Consider the following 22,827-nt stretch of genomic DNA (forward strand, 5'->3'; position numbering starts at 1 on the left):
AGCTGGGGCCAGGCGGTCACTCGCTCTCTGCCCCGCAGGATACAACCCCCTCCACCGACCCTCCCTCTTCCCTGGGGACGCACGGAGCCCAGAACCTCCCCCGGGCGGCCCTGAGGCCTAACCCTCTCCCGGGGTCCCCCGCCCACTTCGGACCCTTCCCCGGGGCCTCACTGGGCCCGGTCCCTCCCCCTCCCCCGGGCCGCTCCTCCCCCGGATCCTCCCCCGGACCCTCCCCCGGACCCTGCAGACCTCAGACCCTGCCCAGGCCGGGCGGAGTCCCCGGCGGGAGGCGTGCTGGGGGCGGGCGCCCGCGACCCGGAAGCGGGGACGAACACGGGGCGCCCCGGAGATGGCGGCGGCGGCGGCCGTGAGCAGCGCCAAGCGGAGCCTGCGGGCCGAGCTGAAGCAGCGTCTGCGGGCGATGAGCGCCGAGGAGCGGCTGCGCCAGTCCCGCCTCCTGGCCCAGGAGGTACGAGACCGCGAGGGCGGCCACCGCAGCGGACGCCACGCTCGCCGGACGGCCGGCCCCTTTGGGTCGGCGGCCTGCGCAGGCGCAGCTGGCCGGCGCGCGCACGTCCCTCCGCAGGCGCGGGAGGACCCCTCCGGGGGCGCGCACGTCCCTCTGCAGGCGCGGGGAGGACACTCCGGGCGCGCGCACGTTTCTCCGCGGGCGGTTCGGGGGCGCGCACGTCCTTCCGCCGGGGGAGCGTGCGGCTAGGGGGTCGGGGGCAGAGGAGGGATGAGGAGGGTGGAGGTGGATGACAGCCGGCCGAGGTGAGAGCGGGGTGGGGGCAGGAAGCTCCGGCGCGCTGAGCGCGGGCCCTGAGCCGCGAGGGGCCGCCGAGTCCCCGGCAGCGGGACGCGCTGCGCAGAGTCCAGTCTCCTCGGGGACGCGAGCGGAGAAGCGCGCGGCCGGCCCGGGGGTGCCGTGCGCGCGCGTGTACCTGTGCGCTCGCGCGCCGCCGGGAGGGGAGCCCGCGGGGGCGGGGCTACGGCCCCCAGTCAGCCGAGCCGCACGGACTTCCCCGCTATCTCTGCGTGAGCCGCCGCCGGCGCCCGGTCTCGGCCTTCCCGCCCAGTCCCCGACCCGTTCCCGGGGGCGAGATCCCCGCGGGTCACCTCGCCGGCGCCCGCAGGAACAGGGGACCGCGGTGTCACCCGTGTGATGAGCCCCGAGCGAGGGCACCCCAGGGAGACGCGGGCCGCGCACCCGTAGTGGACGATGGGTTCTGTCGGTGAGGGCGGAGCGTGGGCCGGCGCGGGCAGGACCGTCTGGCCCAGGTGGAGGGGACACGGCCTGCGCAGCTCCACAGGTCCCCGTCTAACCTGGCTCCGACGCATTTTATTTTATTTATTTACTTTTAAAGATTTTATTTATTTATTTGAGAGACAGAGATCACAAGTAGGCAGAGAGGCAGGCAGAGAGAGAGGGGGAAGCAGGCTCCCCGCTGAGCAGAGAGCCCGATGCGGGGCAGGACCCTGGGACCATGACCTGAGCGGAAGGCAGAGGCTTTAACCCACTGAGCCACCCAGGTATCCCCACATTTTTTTTAAGCTTTTGTTTTTAATTAATCTCTACACCCAATGTGGGACTTGAATTCACAACCCGGAGATCAGGAGTCAGGTGCTTCACGGACTGCGCCAGTAGGGCGCCCCTGCACGCCCTTTCCATGTAGCCTTTAGGAGAAGCATATGGGAGCATTTTGGGAAACTGGAGTCCGCGCAGTTGAGAACCCGTGCAACCTGGCAACGGGTGGGATGGAGCTCAGAGGGTCCCGGAAAGAAGAGCAGTCCTCGTGCTTGCAGAATGGGGGTTTGACCTCAGTAGGCAGAGGCGCACAAGGCCTGGAGCAGACTTGGGAAAGGCGCGGGGAAGACGAAGATGAGTTGTTTCTCTGTCTGCAGAAGATGAGAGTTTGTAAATCCCGTGTGGAAGTAGTAGCTGTACAGACGCTGAACCAGTAACAGAACAGGGTGACAAGTCAGAGCTGGCATCAGAGTAGAGAAACATTGAAAAGCAGACCCAGGACCCTCCGTCCTCAGTACATTGTACCCCCTACAGATACACATACAGAAGAAATGTTTCACAATTCTTACTTTATATAGTGAATTTCAATATGTTCTGTTTTATTTAAAAAGCTGCTTGTAACCTGCTCTTGATTTCATGACCAGCCAGGGGGTCAGGGCTGGAGACATCCAGGTGCTGGGATTAGAGCAGTATTTTGCCCTAGTGCACAGTCAACAAAGGTGTTAAGTGATGCCATTCTTGCAATAACGTATTTTACAAGGCACATTTATTCTTAATGACACGGCACCTTTTTTTATAATTTAGAAGTTTATCAGAAAAGCAATGTACGGTGAAGAAATTCAACTTTGTGTTACATCTTGACTCCCCAACTAAATAAGGACATTAGTGCCCTATACCTGTCTTCTGTTCCATCTGCCAGTTTCTGACCTCTATATCATCATACTTAAATTATCAAGTTTTCTAATATTTGTATTGTTTTATAATTAGAATGAGTGTACGGAGCATTTTCAGTGGCTGATTTCCAAATTTGGAATTTTAGGGAATAGTATTTACAGTGTATTGATTACATAGATAGTATTCATTGTAGAACCAAGTTGTATGGTCATCAGAAAAGGATGTATGATTCTCTGTCGCTGGATGTGTGTGGCTAGGCAGAGAATGTTTCCAGTGTCACTGCTGAGAACTCTCTCCTTCGTTATGCTCTAGAATTGCTCAAAATCGTGGCAGGCTTTAGTCTGCTCCTGTTTGGAGTCTACGTTTCTAATTTAGCTCTGTTGTTTTCAAGGAGTTTCTGATCGCCTTTGTTTTTCCTTTTTGGCAAAACAAGAATATGCCTTTATCTTACCAGCAGATTCTTTTTCATTTTTTCTGTTTAAATAAATCAGTTTTCTTCCTGAGAGCACTCCAGGCCCCTGCTCCCTCTGCTGTAGCCCAGTGCACAGCCTGGACTTCCTCCCACCCTGCTTCTCAGTTGGGGTGCTGCAAACCCGGTGTCTTCTTGGTTGAATTTCTTTCTGTCCATCTTACTAGAGTATATTCTCAAGTAATTTTTTTCTTTTTAGAAATATCTATGGGGGTAAAGTTTTTAAGACTTTATACATTAGAAAAAGTCTTTACCCTCATATTTCACTGCTAGTTTGAATTTCAAGTTTAAAAATATATTCCTTGTTCTCCTCAGCACCCATGACCTCCGTTCAGTCTGAAGACTGGTATCTTTTTCTGTTATATCTTCAGTTACTTCTTTTCCTTTGTGCCTTTCCGCAATTCCTATGAATCAGCTAGTGAAAATCCTACACTGACTTTCTGCGTCTTTGAAGAATCTTTCTTCTTTCTTTCTTTCTTTCTTTCTTTCTTTCTTTCTTTTTTTAATTTCCCCCATTTCTTTGTTTGTTTTTTGTTGTTTTTTTTTTCCCCCTACTTTAAGGCTTTCTCCTGAACTTCTGAATTTTGGTATTCTTAATTTTAATTTTCAATGATCATTTCTCAATTTTCGGATTGCTTTCTTTCCATAGCATGTTGTTACCTTATAGATGCAACTGTCTTGAATTTGTCTGAGAAAACTAATTAGAATGTAAAAATTTCCCATTCTCTGAATTATCGCAGTTTCCCACTGGATCACCCTTCCCCCTTTTATTCCTTCTCTTTTGTGTTTTGACGTTCTAAAATGTTGGCTGAACCTTTATTGTGGACTTGTGTTTATGAATGAAGGTGTGACAGCTCCTGGGATCTCCTTTGCCTTTTGCAGTCACTGTGGGGGGAGGGGTTCTGCCAGCCCCACAGCCACGTCGTCTGAGCGTTGTGTCTGCTGCTGTTTGTCTGGAAATACCGTCCCATCTCCTCTCCATCTCACAGAAATTAGTCAAGTGTCTGTTCTCCTGTTCTCGGTGCCATAATGGTTTTCTGTTTTGTGCTTCATTATTGTCACATAAATGAGATGTCAGGAGCAAGGATGATAAATGCATAGTCACGGTCTCGCACTGAATTTAACTGATTTCTCTTTCTGCTTATTCAGCTCTTGGCGCTTCATATACTCTTCCAAGAGAACAGACACGACAGACACGAAACTTTCTCAAAAAGCTCCTGGGTGCCAGGAGCCGCAGGTCTTCCCAGGGTCTGGGGGTTGCATTTCTTTTCATTTCGCCTTATATCAGGACTCGTAACAGCGTTGTGACTTCCCAGGAGGATGGAGCTCGCTTCCACGGCCCCAGTCTGGTGCGCTCCGTCTGCTGAACGCTACGTGCTCCTTTCCATGAGGACTGACCTGGCTCTCTGTGTCCGTCTCTTTCTGCCAGACCTGTTTATCGGCCAGGGTCGCCGTATTTGTCTTCTTAGCTCAGAGGAACAGGAAAAGAAGGGGAGCTGAGAGCTGAGTTGTGAGTCTGGGGCAGTTCGGAGATTAGCTGCTCTGAGGCCTGACGAAACTGAGCATGATGGCGTTTCCCCACCTGGGGGCCTTCTCGCAACCTGGTACTTGTTTCTAGAAGGACTGCACCTCTCCAAGAGCCCCTCCTCCCATCTCTGCAAACTCTTTAACATCTGGACAGGAGAGTTGTAGGAGGTGGGGACAGAGGTTGTCAGAGCTGAAGAAGGACAGGCTTGTCCCCTGCTCCCGGGAGCTTACCGCCTGATCACAATACTGCCCTTGGGACTCGTGAGACAATTAGTGATCAGCCTGATAATACATGAGTAAGTGTTCCATGCACTCTTAAGTGTCGTAAGTGTTCTGCAGAAGTCAGGAGAAGCGAGCGCCTGAGTTGGCTAAAATGGGCAGAATTTAAGGGGATGCGAGCCTGACGATCCAGGGAGTGAGGAAGCGTGTGGGAGCCGAGGTTCAGAGTGGAAGCCAGGCGGGGGCACTCAGGACGGTGCGTGGGGTGACTGGAGGTGGCTGGACTGAAGGTGGCTGGACAGCAGGCTTGGGATTCTGCAAGGCGACAGTGACTTTTTAACGAGTTGTCACTCCTGCTGGAGCAGGCGTGTGAGAAAGATGGCAAGGGTCAGAGAGGTCATTGCTGGGTTCAGAACCAAGCCCTGGGCTTCAGGATGCAGGCCCGCCCGGCCCCCTTGGCCGCTCTGCTCTCCGTTGGTGACTTGTATTTCAAGAAGCTGGAGAAGGCGGAGGGAGAAGGGAGAAAGGGTAAAAACTGCAAAGGGGTAGCCACTGGTGTTCGAAAGTGTCACCTTGGGGAATCAATGTGACTGCCGTTTCCCATTTAGGTGATGGCCCACAGTCAGTATCAAAAGTCCAAAAGAATTTCCATCTTCCTGAGCATGCCAGACGAGATCGAGACAGAGGAGATCATCAAGGACATTTTCCGGCAAGGCAAAACCTGCTTCATCCCACGGTACCAGTTCCAGAGCAATCACATGGATATGGTGAGGTTGGCCTCGCCCGAGGAAATCTCCACGCTTCCCAAAACGTCCTGGAACATTCATCAGCCTAGAGAAGACGAGGTTCGGGAGGAAGCCTTGTTGACAGGTGAGTGCTTGCGGTATTGGAACCGGCATCCCAGGGTGCTGGCAGACGGTGACCCGATGGTCATGTGCTGGTCGTAGGGGCCACTTTCCCTATGGGGACGGATGGTGTGGCACTTCCCTTCCGAGATGCCCTGATCACGCGGCTTAGGGTGAGATGCCCCTGGTAAGCTGAGAGGAAGGCATCTGGGTTTGGGTGCCTATGTACCCACTCTAGCCCTTACCCGGGTTCAGACTGGACATTTCCCCTGGAGAATGTCATCACTTCCCATGACCTCCCTTATATTCTGTATATTAATGAGCACATTAACATTAATGCTAATGAGCTTTTCTGATGCAACTTCAGACCAACCAGTTGCCTTCTGGACGACATCTCCTCTTGGATGTCACCTGGCTTTAGGCTGCTCCAGGCTGAATCCTGTCCCCCTTGGCCTGTCGCGTGTCCCTCTTAGTGCCTGGTGCCGTCAGCCCCGTGCCTGGCTGTGCCAGGAGTCTCAGGATTGTCCTTGACTCCCCTGTCCCTCCTCCCTCTCTCACATCCCTCACGCGATCTGTGGCCAAGTCCTCCTGGTGTCCCTACTGAGTGTTTGTTGAGGGTGTCCACTCCTCGGGATGGCAGTCCGAGCTACCAGTGCTGTCCACACAGCCTCCTCGCGGCTGTTCCTGTCCCTTCTCATACCGCTCCTCCTGTCGGTCCGCTCTCCACACAGTATATGAGACGAGATTTCCGAGACACACATCTGATCCCTTCTCTGCCCTGTTTCAAGCATCTCAGCGACCTCCTGCTGTCCTGGGGCGGTGGCGGGAGGGGGTGGGGAACGGACCCTCCTTACGAGGCTCTTCCCAACTTGGCGCTGCACGTCCATCTGTTCTCACCTGTTTCCAGCCCCGCTCTGTGTAACCCAGGTTCCGGCCACTCTGAGTCTGTCTCCTAGCCCTGCGGGCTTTCCTTACTGCTGGACCTTTGCACATACTCTCCCCTCGCCAACAGCCACATGGGAGATTTAATGGCTAACAAGCTGTTGGAGAGCTGAAAGCAAAACAAGCCGGGAGTACTAGCTTGTCAGATGCTGGCTCAGACCTTCTTGAAAGTGTGTGTTTGACTAAGACTTACACGGCTGCAAGGAACCGCAGGGCAGCCAGCGTTGTGCGGTCGCCTCCCTAGTTCTGCTCCCTTCCAGCCTAACACCATGACCCACCAAAGCAACAGGATGGGATGGGAGGGCATTGAGTCAGGGCTCATCGTGGTGGGGGTGTCATCTGCTTGGCGACCTTAGCTCCCCCTCTATCACCCAGCCCTGCCATCTGCTTCGGTAGGCTGGAGGAACCCCGACATCGCGGGACGGCCATGTGTCTGTGCGGGGAGAGGCCGCAGGCACTGGAGGACAAGGAGACAATAAGGGGGTGGTAATGAGCCAGGCTTGTAGCTGAGGCTGGGACATCGCTCAGACCGAGTGCAGCTGCTGCTGTGGGCTCGCAGGCTTACGGGGGACCCAGGACGTCCAGCTCTGTCTGACTCCATGTTGGCCGCTCCTCCCGTGCTCATACCACCTCGTGGAGGTGTCCCTGTTGAAACGCCCTTCGCCGGGTCTGCCCGGGGCCCAGCCCTGGGCCCACTCTGGAGCGCCCTCCCTAGGTTGAGTCCAGGCGTGTCCCCCTGAACCTGTACGCCGTTGTTCTGTTTCTGTTCAGGTTCGGCAGTGGGAAGAGTTAGGAGGAGACATGATCTTCCCTCTCAATCTAGTTGCATTTCCCGTTACGATGAACTCAGTCCAAGTCAACGGCTAAATCATTTACGTGTGGTTTTAAGCACGTGACTTGGCACAGAGGAGCTATTTGGTAAATAGTTAACTTTTCTATTTTTTTTTTTTAATTTGAAAGAGAGAGCACAAGTGCACAGTGTGGCGGTGGGGTGGAGGGGGAGGAGAGAGCGAGAGAGAGTCTCGAACAGCTCCGTGCTGAGCGCAGAGCCCGACGCGGGACTCGAGCCCAGGAGATTATGACCGGAGCCAAAGGCAGAGGCTTTCCTGACCGAGCCACCGGGGCATCCTAGATAGTAACTGCTCTTGATTGTGAGCGAGGAAGACAGACTTACTCGTTGTACTATCAGTTCATTGCTAGCCAAGGGCGTTACATTTTGAGAATTTCCAAGGGACATTTCCGGAGGTTCTTCATCGTGTTAGACACTGTTAGGTGTGGAAGGATGAGGTCCTGGGCTCCAGGGGGTCACCCTCTAACTGGGGAGACGTACGCGAATGGAGAAGATCACAGCCTACAGTCCCTGTCGGATGCAGGCGCCACATGAAACGGGAGAGAGCACTGAGAATATGGAAGGTCAGGGCTTGGCCCGGAGCAGACAGACTTCCCCCCCGGGAGGTGGTTCGTTTCCTGCCCTCCTCCGCCGCGCTTATCCACGCTGTAGTTACGGGACCGGTTGCTTCCCCGTGTGTTCTTCTTGGTGGACACTTGTGCTCTGGGTTGCAAAGGCAGAGGGGCTGCGATCTGGTTTCGTGCCCCTCCAGTCTGAGGGGTGAGGCTCTTTGCTGCTGTTGGTAGAAATGTTTGAGCAGGTGTGTGGGTTTCCTCAGCATCAGCGGCTTAGCGTGAGGCAGCTTTGGGGCTGAGCTGCGAATCTCGCTTCATGGTGTCTGGGACGAGCTGACTAGTGCGCAGACCATCCTGTCCTGGCGTGGCTTTAGTGGCCCGTTTCCTTCTGGTTTGCCCATGTTATCACGGCTTGGAAAGACTGAGCTGTGGTGTCTGTCGTTGCCCTCGAAAGTTCTTAAAAATGTCCCACGGGGTTCGCTTGCATTGTGTGTCCAGCAACACAAAGTGATCGCCAAGTAGAAGGGAGGGGCCGCCTCCTTCCCGAACTTGCGCTCAGAGGGAGAGCTGCTCGGGCAATGAGGTGAGCCACGAGTCTTTCCAGGGAAAGTGCATCATCTGATTCAACCTGACATAATCGAACATGGGATTTTTTTGGTTCAGAGACTGAAAAATCCCCCACAGGGCTAGCTTTGATACGGCTCAGTCAGGGCTCTCAGGATCTGCTCCGACTCTGCCTTCATCTGGGTTGGCTTCTGTTCCAGGTGCCCGTGGTGCCCCGTGGTGCCCCGTGGTGGCCTGTGGCAGCCCGTGGCGGCTTCCGGTTCCACAGCAGCCTTGCGGTTCGCGTTCCTGGCAGAAGGGAGCAAGTCTACGGGTAAAATCCCGCTCTTCTCACTGACCCAAATCGGGTCAAGTGGCCATCCCCCAAATCGGTCCCTGCAGCCCGGCACGTGGATGAGGCCAGCTCCTGGGCCGCTTACTGGGAGCAAGAAGGAGGGTTGCATGTTTGCGCCTGCTGCGCTGCTCCAACCTCTGGTCCTGGCGTCCGGTGGTGACTTCTCACGGGAGAAACAGGCTCTGCGTTGGACGTGCGGAATGGACACTGGACAGTCCCAAGTTCGCACTCGCCTGTACTGTCATGACCAGCTTCTGCTCATTTCAGACATTTCTGAAATTCTTTTTTTTGTTTAAGATTTATTTATTGTTTTGGGGGGCAGGGAGGAGCAGAGGGAGAGAGAGTCTCAGGCAGACCCCCCGCTGAGTGTGGAGCCCGATGTGGGGCTGGATTCCACCACGCTGAGATCGAGACCTGAGCCGAAACCGAGGGTCAGATGCTCAAGCCGCTGAGCCCCCCAGGCACCCCCTGTCTGAAATTCTGTCGAATATCGCAAGCTGTTTGCCGTCACTTTGTCTGTGCTGCTGTTTTATTTCTCTTTCCGGAGGCTCTTTGGGGAGTCATACCTATGTGGGCCCCTGAGATGTAACTTGAACGAACAATCACAAGGGAGACTTTCTCGTCCTCGACCTTTAGAGTAATCCAGCGGGACGTTCGTGATGAGCGTAACCAGTGCGGCGTCCTCCTCGCTGGTCGCCGTCCGTGCTGCTGGGAGGGTGAGCCTCGGTTCACTGAAAGTAATTCCCATTGAACGGACCTCATTCCTTCCTCTAATAGGATTGCACGGCCTCGGAAAGAAGAGAATCAAGAGAGTGGGTGTGAATTTCATCGAGGTGTTGGACAGAGTCATGATATTCTTGGGGATAAGCCGAATAAAATTAGATCGGATCATAACATCCATTCAGAAAGTATTTATCGAGCGCCTGGTGTGTGTGAGCGGTGATGGGTCGGGGCGGGGAGCAGGCTGGACGGGTCCCACCGCCGCAGAGCGGACGAGCCGGCGGTCCTCGCGGAGACGGGTCTGTGCGAGCCTGTCCCAGGGCGCCGTGCTGCCCCGTTCAGCACTTCATTGCCACTTAGATGTCCCACTGTCCCCAAGGACGTCAGAGTTCATCCTTATCACTCTCCGTGTGTTTCTCCCATTCCTGTGCATCGACGGTTTGGAACGTAGGATCGTCCTCGTCTCCTTTCCACCCATCCGGCTTTCCAATATCGCCAGATTTTTCTTCGCACTGTCTTTACCACCCGCCTCTCATTCTAGCCTTGGAGGAATCTTGTCTACAGTCTTCATTCTTCAGATCTGTTCCATTGGAATAAACTTCGGACTGGCTTCCTGGACATACTGACCATCCTAAAATACCTTCTGGGGCAGGTCACCTACCCTGTTGAAGCCTTTCCCTGGGCCCTGGCTAGATCTGTATCCCCAGGCAGACCCTGGTGTCTGCTGGCTCATTCTTGCCAGAAGAAGGGACACCGGATAACCCTGAAACGTCCAGGCCACCCTCTGGGCCCTCCCTGTCCTTCCTCCTCGACTTCTGCTTCAGCCAGATGACAGGTTCCCAGCCGTCGAGAACATAGATGGGAATCAAATAAACCTCATTTGACCCCTTTCTGCTGTGTGACAGGGGTGATCACTTACCGCCTCTGAGCCTCAGTCCCCTCCCTGACGGACGGCCGTGGGGGAGCTCGCGGGGGGCCGTGTTTGCCGCATGCTCAGGACATGGTCACTGCTCCGCTGGTGCTCAGTGTCCTGGCTGGGCTGCGTCACGCATGCCGCCGTTGAGCTGTCTTCCCAGAGCATCCTGTGGGCACCACCGAGAACTCTGCTCCCCCGTTTCTCGGGGGCCAGGAGGTCGCACGTGTCCCTCGCAGGCAGCGTCTTGCGGTCTAGCACCCTTGAGTCAGGCTGACTGAGCTCTAGTCTAGGTCTTACCATTCGGGCAAGTTACTTACCGCCTCAAAGTACACGTATTTCTCATGTGACAACTGCGGATGAGCTCGGTCCCCACTGCCTGTGTTGAGAGGACGGACGGGCTCGGATGTGTGCGACGTGCCTTGAGTGGCCCCTCACGGGCTCGGCACTCGGTAAATGGTGGTAGCTACTCCCGAGCTCAGCTGCCTTTTCCAGACCTTCCCTAACGTCCCCCCAAACCTCACTCCTTCCTTCTGTAATTCCCACTCACCTGGCTTCCCATGGGCACCCCCCATTTTATTTCTCCTCAGGGATGCATTTCCTTTATTACTGATAGACTTCATGGAACTGTGATTTATACAAAATACATGTATTCGGTCTTTGGCACTGGTTTCTGGCACAGAGCTCCTAACGCCCTTGTAATTTCCTTAGTGATAAAGGTGGGGTGCCTGGGGGACTCAGTCGGTTGAGCATCTGCCATCGGCTCAGCTCAGGATCCGGGGACCTGGGATCGAGTCCTGTATCGAGCTCCTTGCTCAGCTGGAAGTCTGCTTCTGCCTCTCCTCCCTGCTCCTGCTTCCTCTCAAATAAGTAAATAAAAATCTTTGTTAAAACAATAGAAATCGGGGCGCCTGGGTGGCTCAGTGGGTTAAAGCCTCTGCCTTCGGCTCGGGTCATGGTCTCAGGGTCCTGGGATCGAGCCCCACATCGGGCTCTCTGCTCAGCGGGAGCCTGCTTCCCCCTCTCTCTCTCTGCCTGCCTCTCTGCCTACTTGTGATCTCTGTCTGTCAAATGAATGAATAAAATCTTTAAAAAAAAAACCAATAGAAATCGTTGTTTCGTAAGATGCTGTGACATTTTTATTTGGTGTTTGTGAGTAAAGGGTTGACTGACACCAGTCCTGGGAGGGAATAACCTGGGACTTGCCCTTATCCCCCCACTGGTTTGGGGACACTGTGAGTTCAAGTTGAGGTGCCACATGCTCCCCAGCTGTCTGCTGCAGCCGCCATAGCCACGCTGGGCGTCTGCGTGCAGGCCTTGGGTCTGTGTGTCTCAGTTCGTGCGAAAGACGAATGGGACGTGGGAGGTGTGGGGGTCAGCACACAGCTCTTGATGCATTCTGGGTGCGCGATGGGGAGAAAGGAGCTGTGGACGGGGCTGCTCTGGAACGCCGTGTGCCGGTGGTGATACCAGACCGAGAGGGGCTTGCGTCTCCCGGGTCAGAGCGTCGAGCAGAATCCCATCTACGGGCCCTCCCCGGCCGGGCCCATGGGGACTCCCACGCTGCCACGGACGACTGTCCCAGTGTGCACGGGCATTCTAAGCTGAATTTCCTAAGCCAAGACATAAGCAGCCCTAACGTTTTTCGTGGTTGGATGCTTCGGGGGGATTTATAGTGACAGCTCGTGTTCTCACTGGAAGTGATGTTTCCAGACCTTTGATGTGTCTCTTTTGCTTCACAAAAATCCCCTCCACTAATTTTACATGAACTTTCAGAATAAATCAACATGACTAAAAATAAAGCACCTGTAACTTTGGAGCATGTCCCCTGGGCCCGTGCGGGAGTTTCAGGGGACCTCTGCGCGGTGGAGGGCTGCCCCCGAACGGAGGCGCTAATGGGGGGTAGGACAGGCCCTGCAGTCCTCACCGCATCTGCCTGGTTGTCAGATGGGAGGTCAAGTGACTGCCCGAGGACTCATGGGCGGTTAGGGATGTGGGTCCCCCTGTTCTCCTGCCTCCCCTCCAGCAGCCGCGGGGGGGCCATTTCCCTTCCCAGAGCCTCCCTCATGAGGACCGCGGTCTCCCTGGGCCGTGCTTCTCTGTCCTGACTGCCTTCGGCATGAGCGTGATTCCCGGGGCTGATACCCTGCGTGATCGAGTTTGTGGGAACGTTGTCCTGGTTTCCCAGGGAAGAGCGCACTGAGTCCCCGTGTCTGCAAGCACACCGGTCTTGACGTCAAGATGCTTGTTTTCCCACTTTATATTCCAGTAAATGCTCAGGAGGGACAGCCCGGGCCTTTGCTGGAATGATGAGCGCCCTCAGGACGGGCTTCCTGGGGCTGTTCCAAAATGTTCTATTTCATCTTTCATGGGAGCAGCTTTGGAGTATGTGCTTGTTTCACGGAGCGTGATTTACTTTTTGTTCCCTCCCAGCCCAGTAAGATGAAGAGATTCTTCCTTGGAGGTTAGGGCCTGTCACACCAGCCAAGATGGGCAAACCGGCTCCATGCTCTGGTCCGGGGTAACGACTCATCGACGGTCCCGGTGTCCACGGATGCGTCATTCAAGGGACTAAGCTGGGTGACTTAACTCCCCATGTACAGAACCTCAAGTTTTAAACGCTTTTTCTTGTTTAATTTTTATTTTTTTAACCTCTGATAGAAACATTAAAATGTCCATTAGGCTTATGTACATTTTTGTCTATATTCAATGCAGAGAAGAGGCAGAATTTTTAGGAGGAGTTTGAATTAGAACAAAGTAAATTGTGATCCTTACGGTGAGAGCTGTGTGCGGACAAGCCCCACCACGGCTTCCCGTGGCCTCAGAGACAGTGCCTCGTCTTGCCCAGCAAGGGGTCCCTCATTCTCTGTCCGTCTGTCCCTCTGTCCCCCCAGAGCCCTTTCCCAAGGATTAACAAACAGTCCTGGGCAGACCCAGGGACCCTGGAGCCCTCCATCTTGTTACTCTGTCGTGTGGCAAGAGCCAGGAGCCTCTGTTCGAATGCCTTCAGCAGCGAAACACCCCTTTACAATTCTTCATTAGGCATTTTGAAAGGCCACGAGACTGGGATGTTCCTTTATGATGCATTATGACATGTTCTTTCTAGAAAAACGGTTAGAGAATTTTCCGCGTGGAAACACAAAGGTAAGAGGTGACCTCAGGGATGCTGAGTCGGTAGATGAGAGGAAATCTCCCCTTTGCCCGTGGAGCCTGGTTAGTGCTGGGCTGAGTTCTCCGCTCCAGGGTGTGGTGGGACCTGTCACCCGGCCGTCCTGCCGACACTTGCCATCCTCACCTCCCACTGCTGCCAGGGGACCCGAAAACTCACCTGGTTTGGACTCCAGCCGTGCCTGGAACAGAAGTCCCGCCTCCGTAGCAATACCGAGCAGAGAGGTGTGAGTGTGTGGGTGCCCGTGTGTTTCCTCTTTCTGAGAAGGTCTCTGTGCCTTCAGCCTGAAATGCCCCTCGTCTTTGTCAGCGTGCTGGGATCGGAATCATCCCTTTTCAAGGCCCAGCTTAAATGTTAACCCCCCCAAATACAGCAACTCAGCTGCTGTAAGCTCCATGGCCCCTCCCCACCCCTACCCCCCCGCCGCCGTTTGTGCTCTGCATATCGGGTAATGGCATCGTTCGCCCTTACCATGAGTGCAGCATAGTTTTGCTTTTGAAAATCCTGTGCCGGAAGCCGTCACCCCGGAAGTTCCCTACCCCATCTTTATGATGGTGGTGATGATGATAAGAGCATAGAGGACTGGCTTCACTCTCCTGGCGATGGTCCCCGCATCCACGCTGTGTTTTCAGCCATGGGCGCGAACCCGCGATTGTCCCCGTCCACACACATTCTCTGTCAGGGGCCGTGTGGTAAACACGAGAGGCTTGGCAGGAGTCTTGCCATGTGGGTTTCGTGGGCTCCTGAGTGAGGTGCTGGTTCCGCGGCGAGGGAGGGAGGGCAGGTGGGTGTGAGAGGGGGATGGGGGTGCAGATGGACAAGCAGCGGCCTCTGCCACACTCCGCCCGACTGGCTGTGGCCTCGGGCTGCCTCCACAGTGGACACCCGCAGCCCCAACTCGTGCAGGACCATACCCGTCCTGCATCTGGGCTTGACTTTCATCCTGCAAGTGCTGGCGGGGGGGGTCCCCCAAAATACTGTAATCAGGGGAGTGACGGGGACAGTCTCTGTTTTGGAAAGACCGTGCTGCTAGCCCTAGGAGGGGGCGGGCTGGGGAGACAAAGCCCACTGAGCCGCGGAGTGGTGTCAGCAGGGGATGTGCTGGAATAGGAGGATAAGTGGCCGCCACTCGAGGGACAGAGAGGACACATGGGCCCTGACACAGGCAGGGTTTGTCTTGGTGACAGACCACGTCAGGCCACTGGAGCACAGCCCGGCTTTGGGGTGTGATGCTGTTCACCGAGCTGGGGGCGTGGGAGGGGTGGGGAGCAGTAGTGAACCCGGTTGAGGGGGTTCTGGGGCCCCCAGGGGTGGCTGTAGGTAGCTAGTGGGGTGCATAGATCCGGAGGTCAGGAAACAGTGACGTGGATTCGGGAGTCGTGGGGGTAGGACTCTGTGCTGATGGGGTCAACCCCAATTTTATAAGCAGGAGCCGATGGGTGGACCATGAGACTGTGACAGACATGGGCCAGAGTGATGGTCATTCCCTCATCTACATGAGGTTTTTTTAGGTCCTGGGTTTTTGAAATTATTTCTTAGATCAGTATCGTTTGCAAAAAGTAGGGAGAAAATGTAAGTATAAATTTGGAAAGGGTCAGCTAGAAGGAGAAAACAGCCTCTAAGTCCACAGAAATGGGCGTCCGCCTCGTGCTCGACTCCAGAGGCCGCGGATCAGGTCGTTTTCCGTCCGTCACCTTTTGCCGTAGAAAAAACAGACGAAAGGGAGGCTGTGTTTTGCGGCGAGACACTCTTCTCGGGGCTCGTACGATGGAGGGAAGCGGGAAATGAGAAATACGACCTCAGCCTGCACTCGCCCAGCAGCCTGGGCCTTCTCGCCCTCCAGGGGCGATCCTGAACTTGGTGTTTGTGGCTCCATGGTCCGCTAGCGCTAAGCCTAAAGAAGAGCCGCCCGCGGCAGGACTGGCCTCTCGGGCACCCTCCATGGGCTTGGCAGTGAAGCGAAAAGTGCTGAAGGCAGGCATGACCTACATGCACCGTTCTGTCCGGCCGCGGGGAGGAGGCCCGGCCGCGTGGAAGCCGCCACAGCCTCACAGTGAGGATACAGTTTGCAAGCCGGAGAGCGGGAAGGCCCGGGGCGTCAGGCTGCCAGCGGCTGGGCCCGTCCATGCGCGCGGCGTTTCCACGAGGGCAGGACGGATGCGGAAGACGAGCCCACGGGGCGGAGCAGCGGCTCCTTCGCTCTTCGTGGAAGCGATCACGCGCGCGGGGCCGTGATTTCGGAGGTCGAGCGAGGGACACGATGACCAGTCAGGGTTGCCCCATCCATTCCCCAGACCTGAGCGCGGCGCACGCTGCAGGGTTCCCCTCCGCCGTCCGTGTGCGCTCTTCTTAAACTCGGTGCAGACAGCGTGACGCTCTGCGTTTCGCTTTTTCACTTAAGAAAACTTGGAATGACTTGCGCGGCCGCACACGGCGATCGACTCCGTGTTGTCAGGGGTCGCGAAGCGTCGACGTGCTCTGTCCGCAGCGGTCCTGGGCTGATGGACATCAGGCTGCTTCCGCTAAGTTACAAGCAGCGGCCTAGAGAGCACCGCGACGCGTGTCCGCGGAGTCACCGAGTCGCTCTGTCGGGCCGCTTAGCCGTGCGGTGGGGACGGGGGCGGAAGTCCTGTGGGTGCGTCCCTCGTGCTTCCCGGGAGAGGCCGTGCGGCTTCGCACACCCACCGCTGCCGGCTTCGCACACCCACGTCCGAGCGGCTTCGCACACTCGCCTCTGGCAGCTTCGCACACCCATATCCGTAAGCTTTGCACGCCCACGTATGGCAGCTTTGCACACCCACCTCTGCCGGCTTTGCACACCCACGTCCCGCGGCTTTGCACACTCACCACGGGTGTCTTCACACACCCACGTCTAGAGGCTTTACACACCCACCTCTGGCGGTTTTGCACACCCACGACCGACAGCTTTGCACACCCACATCCGGCGGCTTCACACACCCACCTCTGCTGGCTTCGCACACCCACGTCTGAGCGGCTTTGCACACCCACGTCTGAGCGGCTTTGCACACCCACATCCGAGCGGCTTCTCACACCCATCTCTGGCGGTTTCGCACACCCATGTCCAGTGGCTTCACACACCCAAGTCCGGCAGCTTCACACAACCACATCCGGCGGCTTTGCACACCCACCTCTGCCGGCTTTGCACACCCACGTCCTAGCGGCTTTGCACACCTACCTCCAAGCAGCTTCGCACACCCACGTCCCGCGGCTTCGCACACACACGTCCGGCAGCTTCGCAACCCACCTCTGGCGTTTCGGACACACACGTCCAGCGGCTTTGCACACCCAAGTCCGGCAGCTTCGCACACCCACATCCGGCGGCTTCGCACACCCACCTCTGCCGGCTTCGCACACCCACGTCCCGTGGCTTCACACACCCACCTCCGGCGCGGAACAGGGCCGTGTCCTTTCCCGGGACAGATGGATGAACGCCGGGACGATGAACGTCCACGCGCTCGTGAGCCCTTACCGCATGCCGGTCGTGGGCGACGCCTCGTAAGGAAAAGCCGCAGGAGGTCCGGGGTCCAGGGACCCGGGGTGCAGACTGCGGAGGACGGGGCCCGCTGTGTGGAGGGCAGGGGAGCAGTGGGTTTGGTCCCTGGCTCCATCGTGGACTGGCCGAGGGGACGCGGGAGACCTCGTCATCCCTCTGAGTCTCGGCCCCTCATTTGGGGATGCAGACAGCGAGGCCTGTCGCTGAGGCGTCACGAGGGCTGCACGAGAAACTCTGGGTGAGGCTTCTACCCTGTCGTGACGTAGCAGGCGCTGTCGATGGTGGTGTTGCCCATCACTTGTGGGGTGGTGGCCGCAGGCCTGGCGACAGGGGCGCGACGGGCGTGTGCCCGGAGCACCGGGGGGTCCAGGGTGGAGGCGCTCGCGGACTGATGAGTCTGGGAGGACGTGGCTGAGCCAGGCCTTCGGCGTGAGGCGGGGTTGGTTCCCCGGGGGACGCTGTCAGGAGGAGACGGGGCGCCACGGCAGTAACCCGGCCGCACGTCGAAGAAGGTGGGCAGCAGGCTCCGGAGAAACCCGCCTGGGGCATCTCACCACCCGTGCTGCATGGATTCTCAGCCCTAGAAGTAACAGTGTGGACTCACCAGTGCTTCTGGTTTTGTTTTGTAGAATTAACCAAGAGGAATTCCCCAATCTCGTTCTAATCTCCTTCTCCCTTCTTTGAAGAGCTGCAGTGGTTAACATGTTCGTTATGGCAAATGTCAAAATCTGTGCTAAGCTTTGTGTTTTTTAACCTAATTTATCTTTTGTAAAGTGCTATTCTTTGCCCCATTTATGTTGGGGAGTAAATATATTTTTTGTGTTCGTTTCCTTTCCAGTTGGTAACAATTCTTTATTAAATTTAGCCACAAGTCAGCCATGTATATGCTGTAAATGTTTTTATCGTTTTCTTTCTAACTTTGTGTGTGTTTCTGTTTTGAGGGGTACAGATGGATTAAAACCTTATTAGTGAGATCAGTCTTTTCCTTTACAATTTCTGCCTTTGGCTTCAGTTTTAGAGAGTCTTTCTGCATTCTAGAGAATATAAAAATTTTTATTTTATCCTAGTACTTTATTTTTTCATGTTAAAATATTAATTTTGGGGGCACCTGGGTGGCTCAGTGGGTTAAGCCTCTGCCTTCAGCTCAGGTCATGATCCCGGGGTCCTGGGATCGAGCCCCGCATCGGGCTCTCTGCTCAGCAGGGAGCCTCCTCCCCCCCCCAACCCTGCCTGCCTCTCTGCCTCCTTGTGATCTCTGTCTGTCAAATAAATAAATAAAATCTTAAAAAAAAATAAATTACTCTTTTTGAACATGTGTTCATGTATAGGAGAGGAACCTAATTTTTTACTTAAAAAAATTAATCAGATGTCCCAACAACATTTCATAAATAATGTGCCCTCTCCCCACTCCTTTGAAATGCCACCGTTTTCAGGGACTACATTCTTGTGTGTTTTGGGTCTGTTCTGGATGTGTTGGTCTCCTCCACAGGTGTGTCCCAACCCTGACGTGCGATCGGTGTGGCCAGGTGTGACCCCTCAGCGCACGGTGATGCTGCTAGAGGGAGTCCAGCCCCCACAATTCTTAGTTTAAAAAATTTAGCAGACTATTGTGAACCCTTCATTTTTGAGATTAACTTTAAAATTATCTTGTCAGTTTCTTCCCCACATCCTCTAGAGATCTTGGTTGGAACTGTGTTAAAGTTCGAGGTTAGTTTGTGGGAAGTACATTTTTTTACATCATTCAAGTGTCTGTAGGAGTGCGGTCTCCCCCGTTGTCCCAGGCCTGTTCCAGGTTCCTCTGTAGACGTGTTTGGTTTGAGTCATACTGTTTCTGCTTGTTGCTTGTGAAGTGCATTTCAAGTCAATTAGTATTTTTTGTTACTGTGAGTAGAATATTTTTCCATTGTGTTGTCAAGTTTTTGTTGTGCAGGAAAGCTGAGGAGCGTGGGCTTAGATTTTCAGATGGGACCAGAAGTCTTGGAAGCAACGTTAAAGTTATTTTCTTCAATGTTTTCTTAAGTCCTAGAAAATTGAATATTAAAAAACTTTATTTTTTTTTAAATGTCATTTATTTGAGAGAGAGAGAGAGAGAGAGAGAGAAAGAGCACAAGCAGGGAGAGCGGCAGAGGGAGAAGCAGACTCGGCTGAGCAGGGAGCCTGATGTGGGACTCAGTCCCAGGACTCCGGGATCACGACCTGAGCTGAAGGCAGACGCTTAATTACTGAGCCCTCCAGGTGCCCAGAAAACTTAATGCAATGAGAAGCTTGCATCGCTGATGTCATGTGTTCAAAGTGAGGTGTCCCAGGCTGGGTCCTTAAGGGCTGTTGGACTTGTGGATGCTGAGGGTTCCCCAGTTTCCAGCAGATGTCAGCGTGGGTCCGAGATGGTTTTTTCTGCGGTATCCCACATCTCACCTCTTTATTCACTTAACTAGCACACCAGGGGCTGTTGGGCAGGAGGGGATTTCGGAGATTCTCTGACTCAGTCCTTCCATCCTACAGCTGGAGGCACAGACCTAGACAGGAAACGACCCATCCGAGGTCACACAGGCACATGGGGCGAGGCCAAAACCCAGATGTTCTTGTAAAACCCAGATGACGGTAAAAGTCAGCCACCAAAGTCACAGAGAAGAAAAATGTGTAGGCCCCACCTAGAAGTTACATTTTGGGGGAATGGAAGAATGGTGTTTGATTTGTCTGGGTGGCTATATAGAGACTCTTAATGATGTTAGGTTCTTGGGTTATAATAACTGGGTGAAACAAACTGAAAACAGCTAACTTTTGTTGCCTGAATGTAGCATTACTGGGTGCGAGGATGACCCTTGTTCTAGTGTCCCTTCTTTGTCCCGCTGTGGATAGAACACTAGCAGTTGTGTGTGGGCAGTGGGATAACTGTACGCCCTCTCCGCACGGCCTGGCTTGTGAGGTCGGGGGGATGTCCTAGAAACCATTCGGTTCCACATGCCATCAGGAGTCCGTGATCTTTTCCAGCAAAGACACCAAGCAGGAGAAAAAAGGTTTTCTGTTCTGCATCGTGAGAAATCAGGGCAGGAAGTGAGAGGCGCACTTACAGGCTGCGTTAGACAAAGTGAGAAAGTGGGTGATGCCGAGTTTCAGAAAGACCTGCTCCCTTTACTCTGCCGACCGCCTTGTCCATGTCTGCTCGTGGGAAGCCGGGGGGGGGGGGGGCTCATCTGTAGGGCAGAGACAGGACTCCAGCGGGCGCCTGTGGTGAGCCCCCGCACTCCCTGGGCTCGGGGGCCGTGAGAGCCCCGTGCATCGGGTGCAGCTGAAGGAAGTCATGGGGGGTTGAGCCTTGAAGGAAAGTTAGGAGTCACCTGAGTACAGGCACTTGGCAGGCAGGACACGCATGTGGCAGGCTGGAGAGCGCGTGGGTCCAGGCGAGTAGTGAATACTTTATAACCACTCCCCCTTAGCTGAGGGGCTGTGTTCCCGCCCCCCAGCAGATGCCTGAAACCACGGAGGCCCGGGACCCGAAGTACTCGATGTTTTTTCCAGTCTGTACGTACTTAAGGTGAAGTCGAGTTAATAAACAAGACCCCGTAGGAGGCGAATGACAGACACTCATAATGAAATGGCACAGTTAGAATGATACTGTGATGAAGGTTGCCTGGGCGCGGTCGCTCTTGCTCTCAGAACACCTGTTGTCCCACACTCAGCCATGCTGTGAGCTCATCCAAGGCCGCGGGAGGAGCCGAGTGAGGGGAGGGCGCCGGCGTGGCGCGCGCGGGGCCACGACCCACCGACTGACGGGCTGGCCGGGGCTGCGTTCCGGGGGAAGTCACCTGCTCACAGCCAAGGTCGGCCACACACGGAGACCCCAGCCAAGGGGGGATGCTCTGTTGTGCTTCGAGCTTGAGGTCTGTCGGAGGAAGGCGAGATCCAGGGTAGATGGGAGCTGGTTTGGTTCGAGATTCTTGGAGTTGGAGGTCACAGCAGGAGATGCTTTTTCTGAACGTTTTTGAAACTTGTTATTTTGAAATAATAAATTACAGAAACAGCTGGTGGGGGGTGCTGGGTTCTGTTCCCCCAACCTGCCTCCGCAGTGGCATCTCCCAGATCTGTGGTGGCGTGGTGACCACGGGACACGGGTCCCACTGCCGCTAACTCCGTGTCACCTGTATACATGCGCATGCCACGGTGTGCAGGACACGTACACGCGCTTCTGTGTGGTTCTATCACACATGCAGATTTGTGCAGTCACTACCCAAATGCAGGCGTGTCCCTCCTTGTAAAGGTTTCAGGGAGCTCTGGGGGGTATCCAGTTTTCCTGTTGGCTAAGGAGTCCAGGGACGGGTTTGTAGTCTGGAGGCCTGGCCGCCGAGGCCGCCCCCAGGAGCCCCGCTGAGACAGTGCTGCTGGCACGAGGGAGGAGCTGGCGGGTTTGTGACAAATCTTAACAAGGAATGAAATCGCTTAACTAGGAACATTTTTTATTTTTTTTTAAAGCAGACTCCACACCCAGTACAGAGCCCGATGCAAGGCTCGATCTCATGACCTTGAGATCAGGACTCAGACGCTCAGCCCACAGAGCCGCCCAGCGTCCTTCACTAGGGGTATTGCATGTAGAATTTGTTTAGGACGGCAGGAAAGTCAGGTTCTTTCCTGAGGTCTCGAGGATGCTGTCCTCTCCCTCTGTGACTCTCCCGCATGCCCCGCGAGTTCGGATTCTGCCGCAGTCCGTTTGGGCTCTGGGGCCGCTGGTCTTCCTCTTGGAGGCTGAGCCTGGGCGTCAGCAGCTCAGCCCGCAGAATGACGTGGGTTTGTCACTGGAGGTGTGTCTCGCTGCGGTCTAACGTCCGCTTCCAGATGTCTTGCTGGTGGGCCCTTCCAGAGAGAGCCGGTCACCGGCCCTGAACGCACTCCTGCTTCTCCGACTCTGGGCCTCTGCTCTTTGCATGCGTTCCTGGTCCTCCGTCCCCTCCTCTCCGTCCTGACGCGCCAGGCTCCTCCTCTGCCTTCCACGGCTGGTCGGGCCAGCGCCCCTCCATGAGCCAGTTTGCCGGGGCGAACCCCCTTCTCCGCAGATGCTGGCCTTCCTCCCACCCCTGCGCTTCTTCCCTCGTCACGTACGTCACCCCAGCGTGGGGGTGTGAGATGTGTGCACTCGTCCGCGTGCACACCGTGGGTCGGGTGTGTTGGATCCCAGAATCCGGAGAGTTACGTGTGTCCATCCGGTGAGCCGCCGCGAGCCCTTTCTCCTCGTTCCCGTCCAGCTGCTCTAGCAGGTGTTGGGGAATGTGAAAGGCTCTGAGGGCAGGTTTCTCCCCAACTAGAAGGCTTCCAGAAGGTGGCTGGACTGAGAATGGCACTTGGGACCCGCCGGAAGACGGCGTCTTTGAACACCAGCAACTGTTGTTTCCAAGTCCCCGGTTACCTTATCTCGGGCCTGCAGTAGCGGGATCTGTCGCACGTGATCCACAGCTCATGGCAGCCAGGCCACGAGTCCTCCCGGGTCGCGAAGAGATACCGTGTCCTGGTTGGTTTATTTTAGCAAAATGTACAGAGCCAGAGAGTTTGCAGGACTTCGAAGCGCTCATTCACGTGCCGGCGAGAGAAATAGCGGAATCCAGGAGAAGCTTCCATCTCGCTAATAAGCTCGTGAGGCGGAGGGACGATGCTGTCGTTATTCAGGCTGATGACTTCGAGGGCTGGTCTCCGGAAAAGTGAGAACAGCACAGGCAGCTCTGGAAACCCCTGTGGGTTTGCCTGTCAGGAGGGACCGTTCTTTGTGGCTCTCCCGTGCACCAGGGTCCTCCTGTCC

The 22,827-nt window shown here is 55.3% G+C and overlaps 1 protein-coding gene across 2 annotated transcripts in view; it reads left to right on the forward strand.

Moving 5' to 3' along the window:
* The first annotated feature begins 269 nt into the window (after window positions 1-269).
* MTHFS (methenyltetrahydrofolate synthetase) overlaps window positions 270-22,827 on the forward strand; it is a 35,736-nt gene continuing 13,178 nt past the window's right edge. Inside the window, exons 1-2 of one of the 2 annotated variants that reach the window (XM_032836813.1) lie at window positions 270-469; window positions 5,246-5,507. In XM_032836813.1, the coding sequence (XP_032692704.1) occupies window positions 350-469; window positions 5,246-5,507 (382 nt within the window). In that variant the 5' untranslated portion in view covers window positions 270-349. Of the gene's footprint in view, window positions 470-752; window positions 775-5,245; window positions 5,508-22,827 lie in introns of those variants that run through there. The other variant, XM_032836812.1, reaches the window with a different exon arrangement.

This window comes from Lontra canadensis, unplaced genomic scaffold (assembly GCF_010015895.1).
Source record: "Lontra canadensis isolate GAN:19392208 unplaced genomic scaffold, GSC_riverotter_1.0 scaffold94, whole genome shotgun sequence".
Taxonomy (NCBI): Eukaryota; Metazoa; Chordata; class Mammalia; order Carnivora; family Mustelidae; genus Lontra; species Lontra canadensis.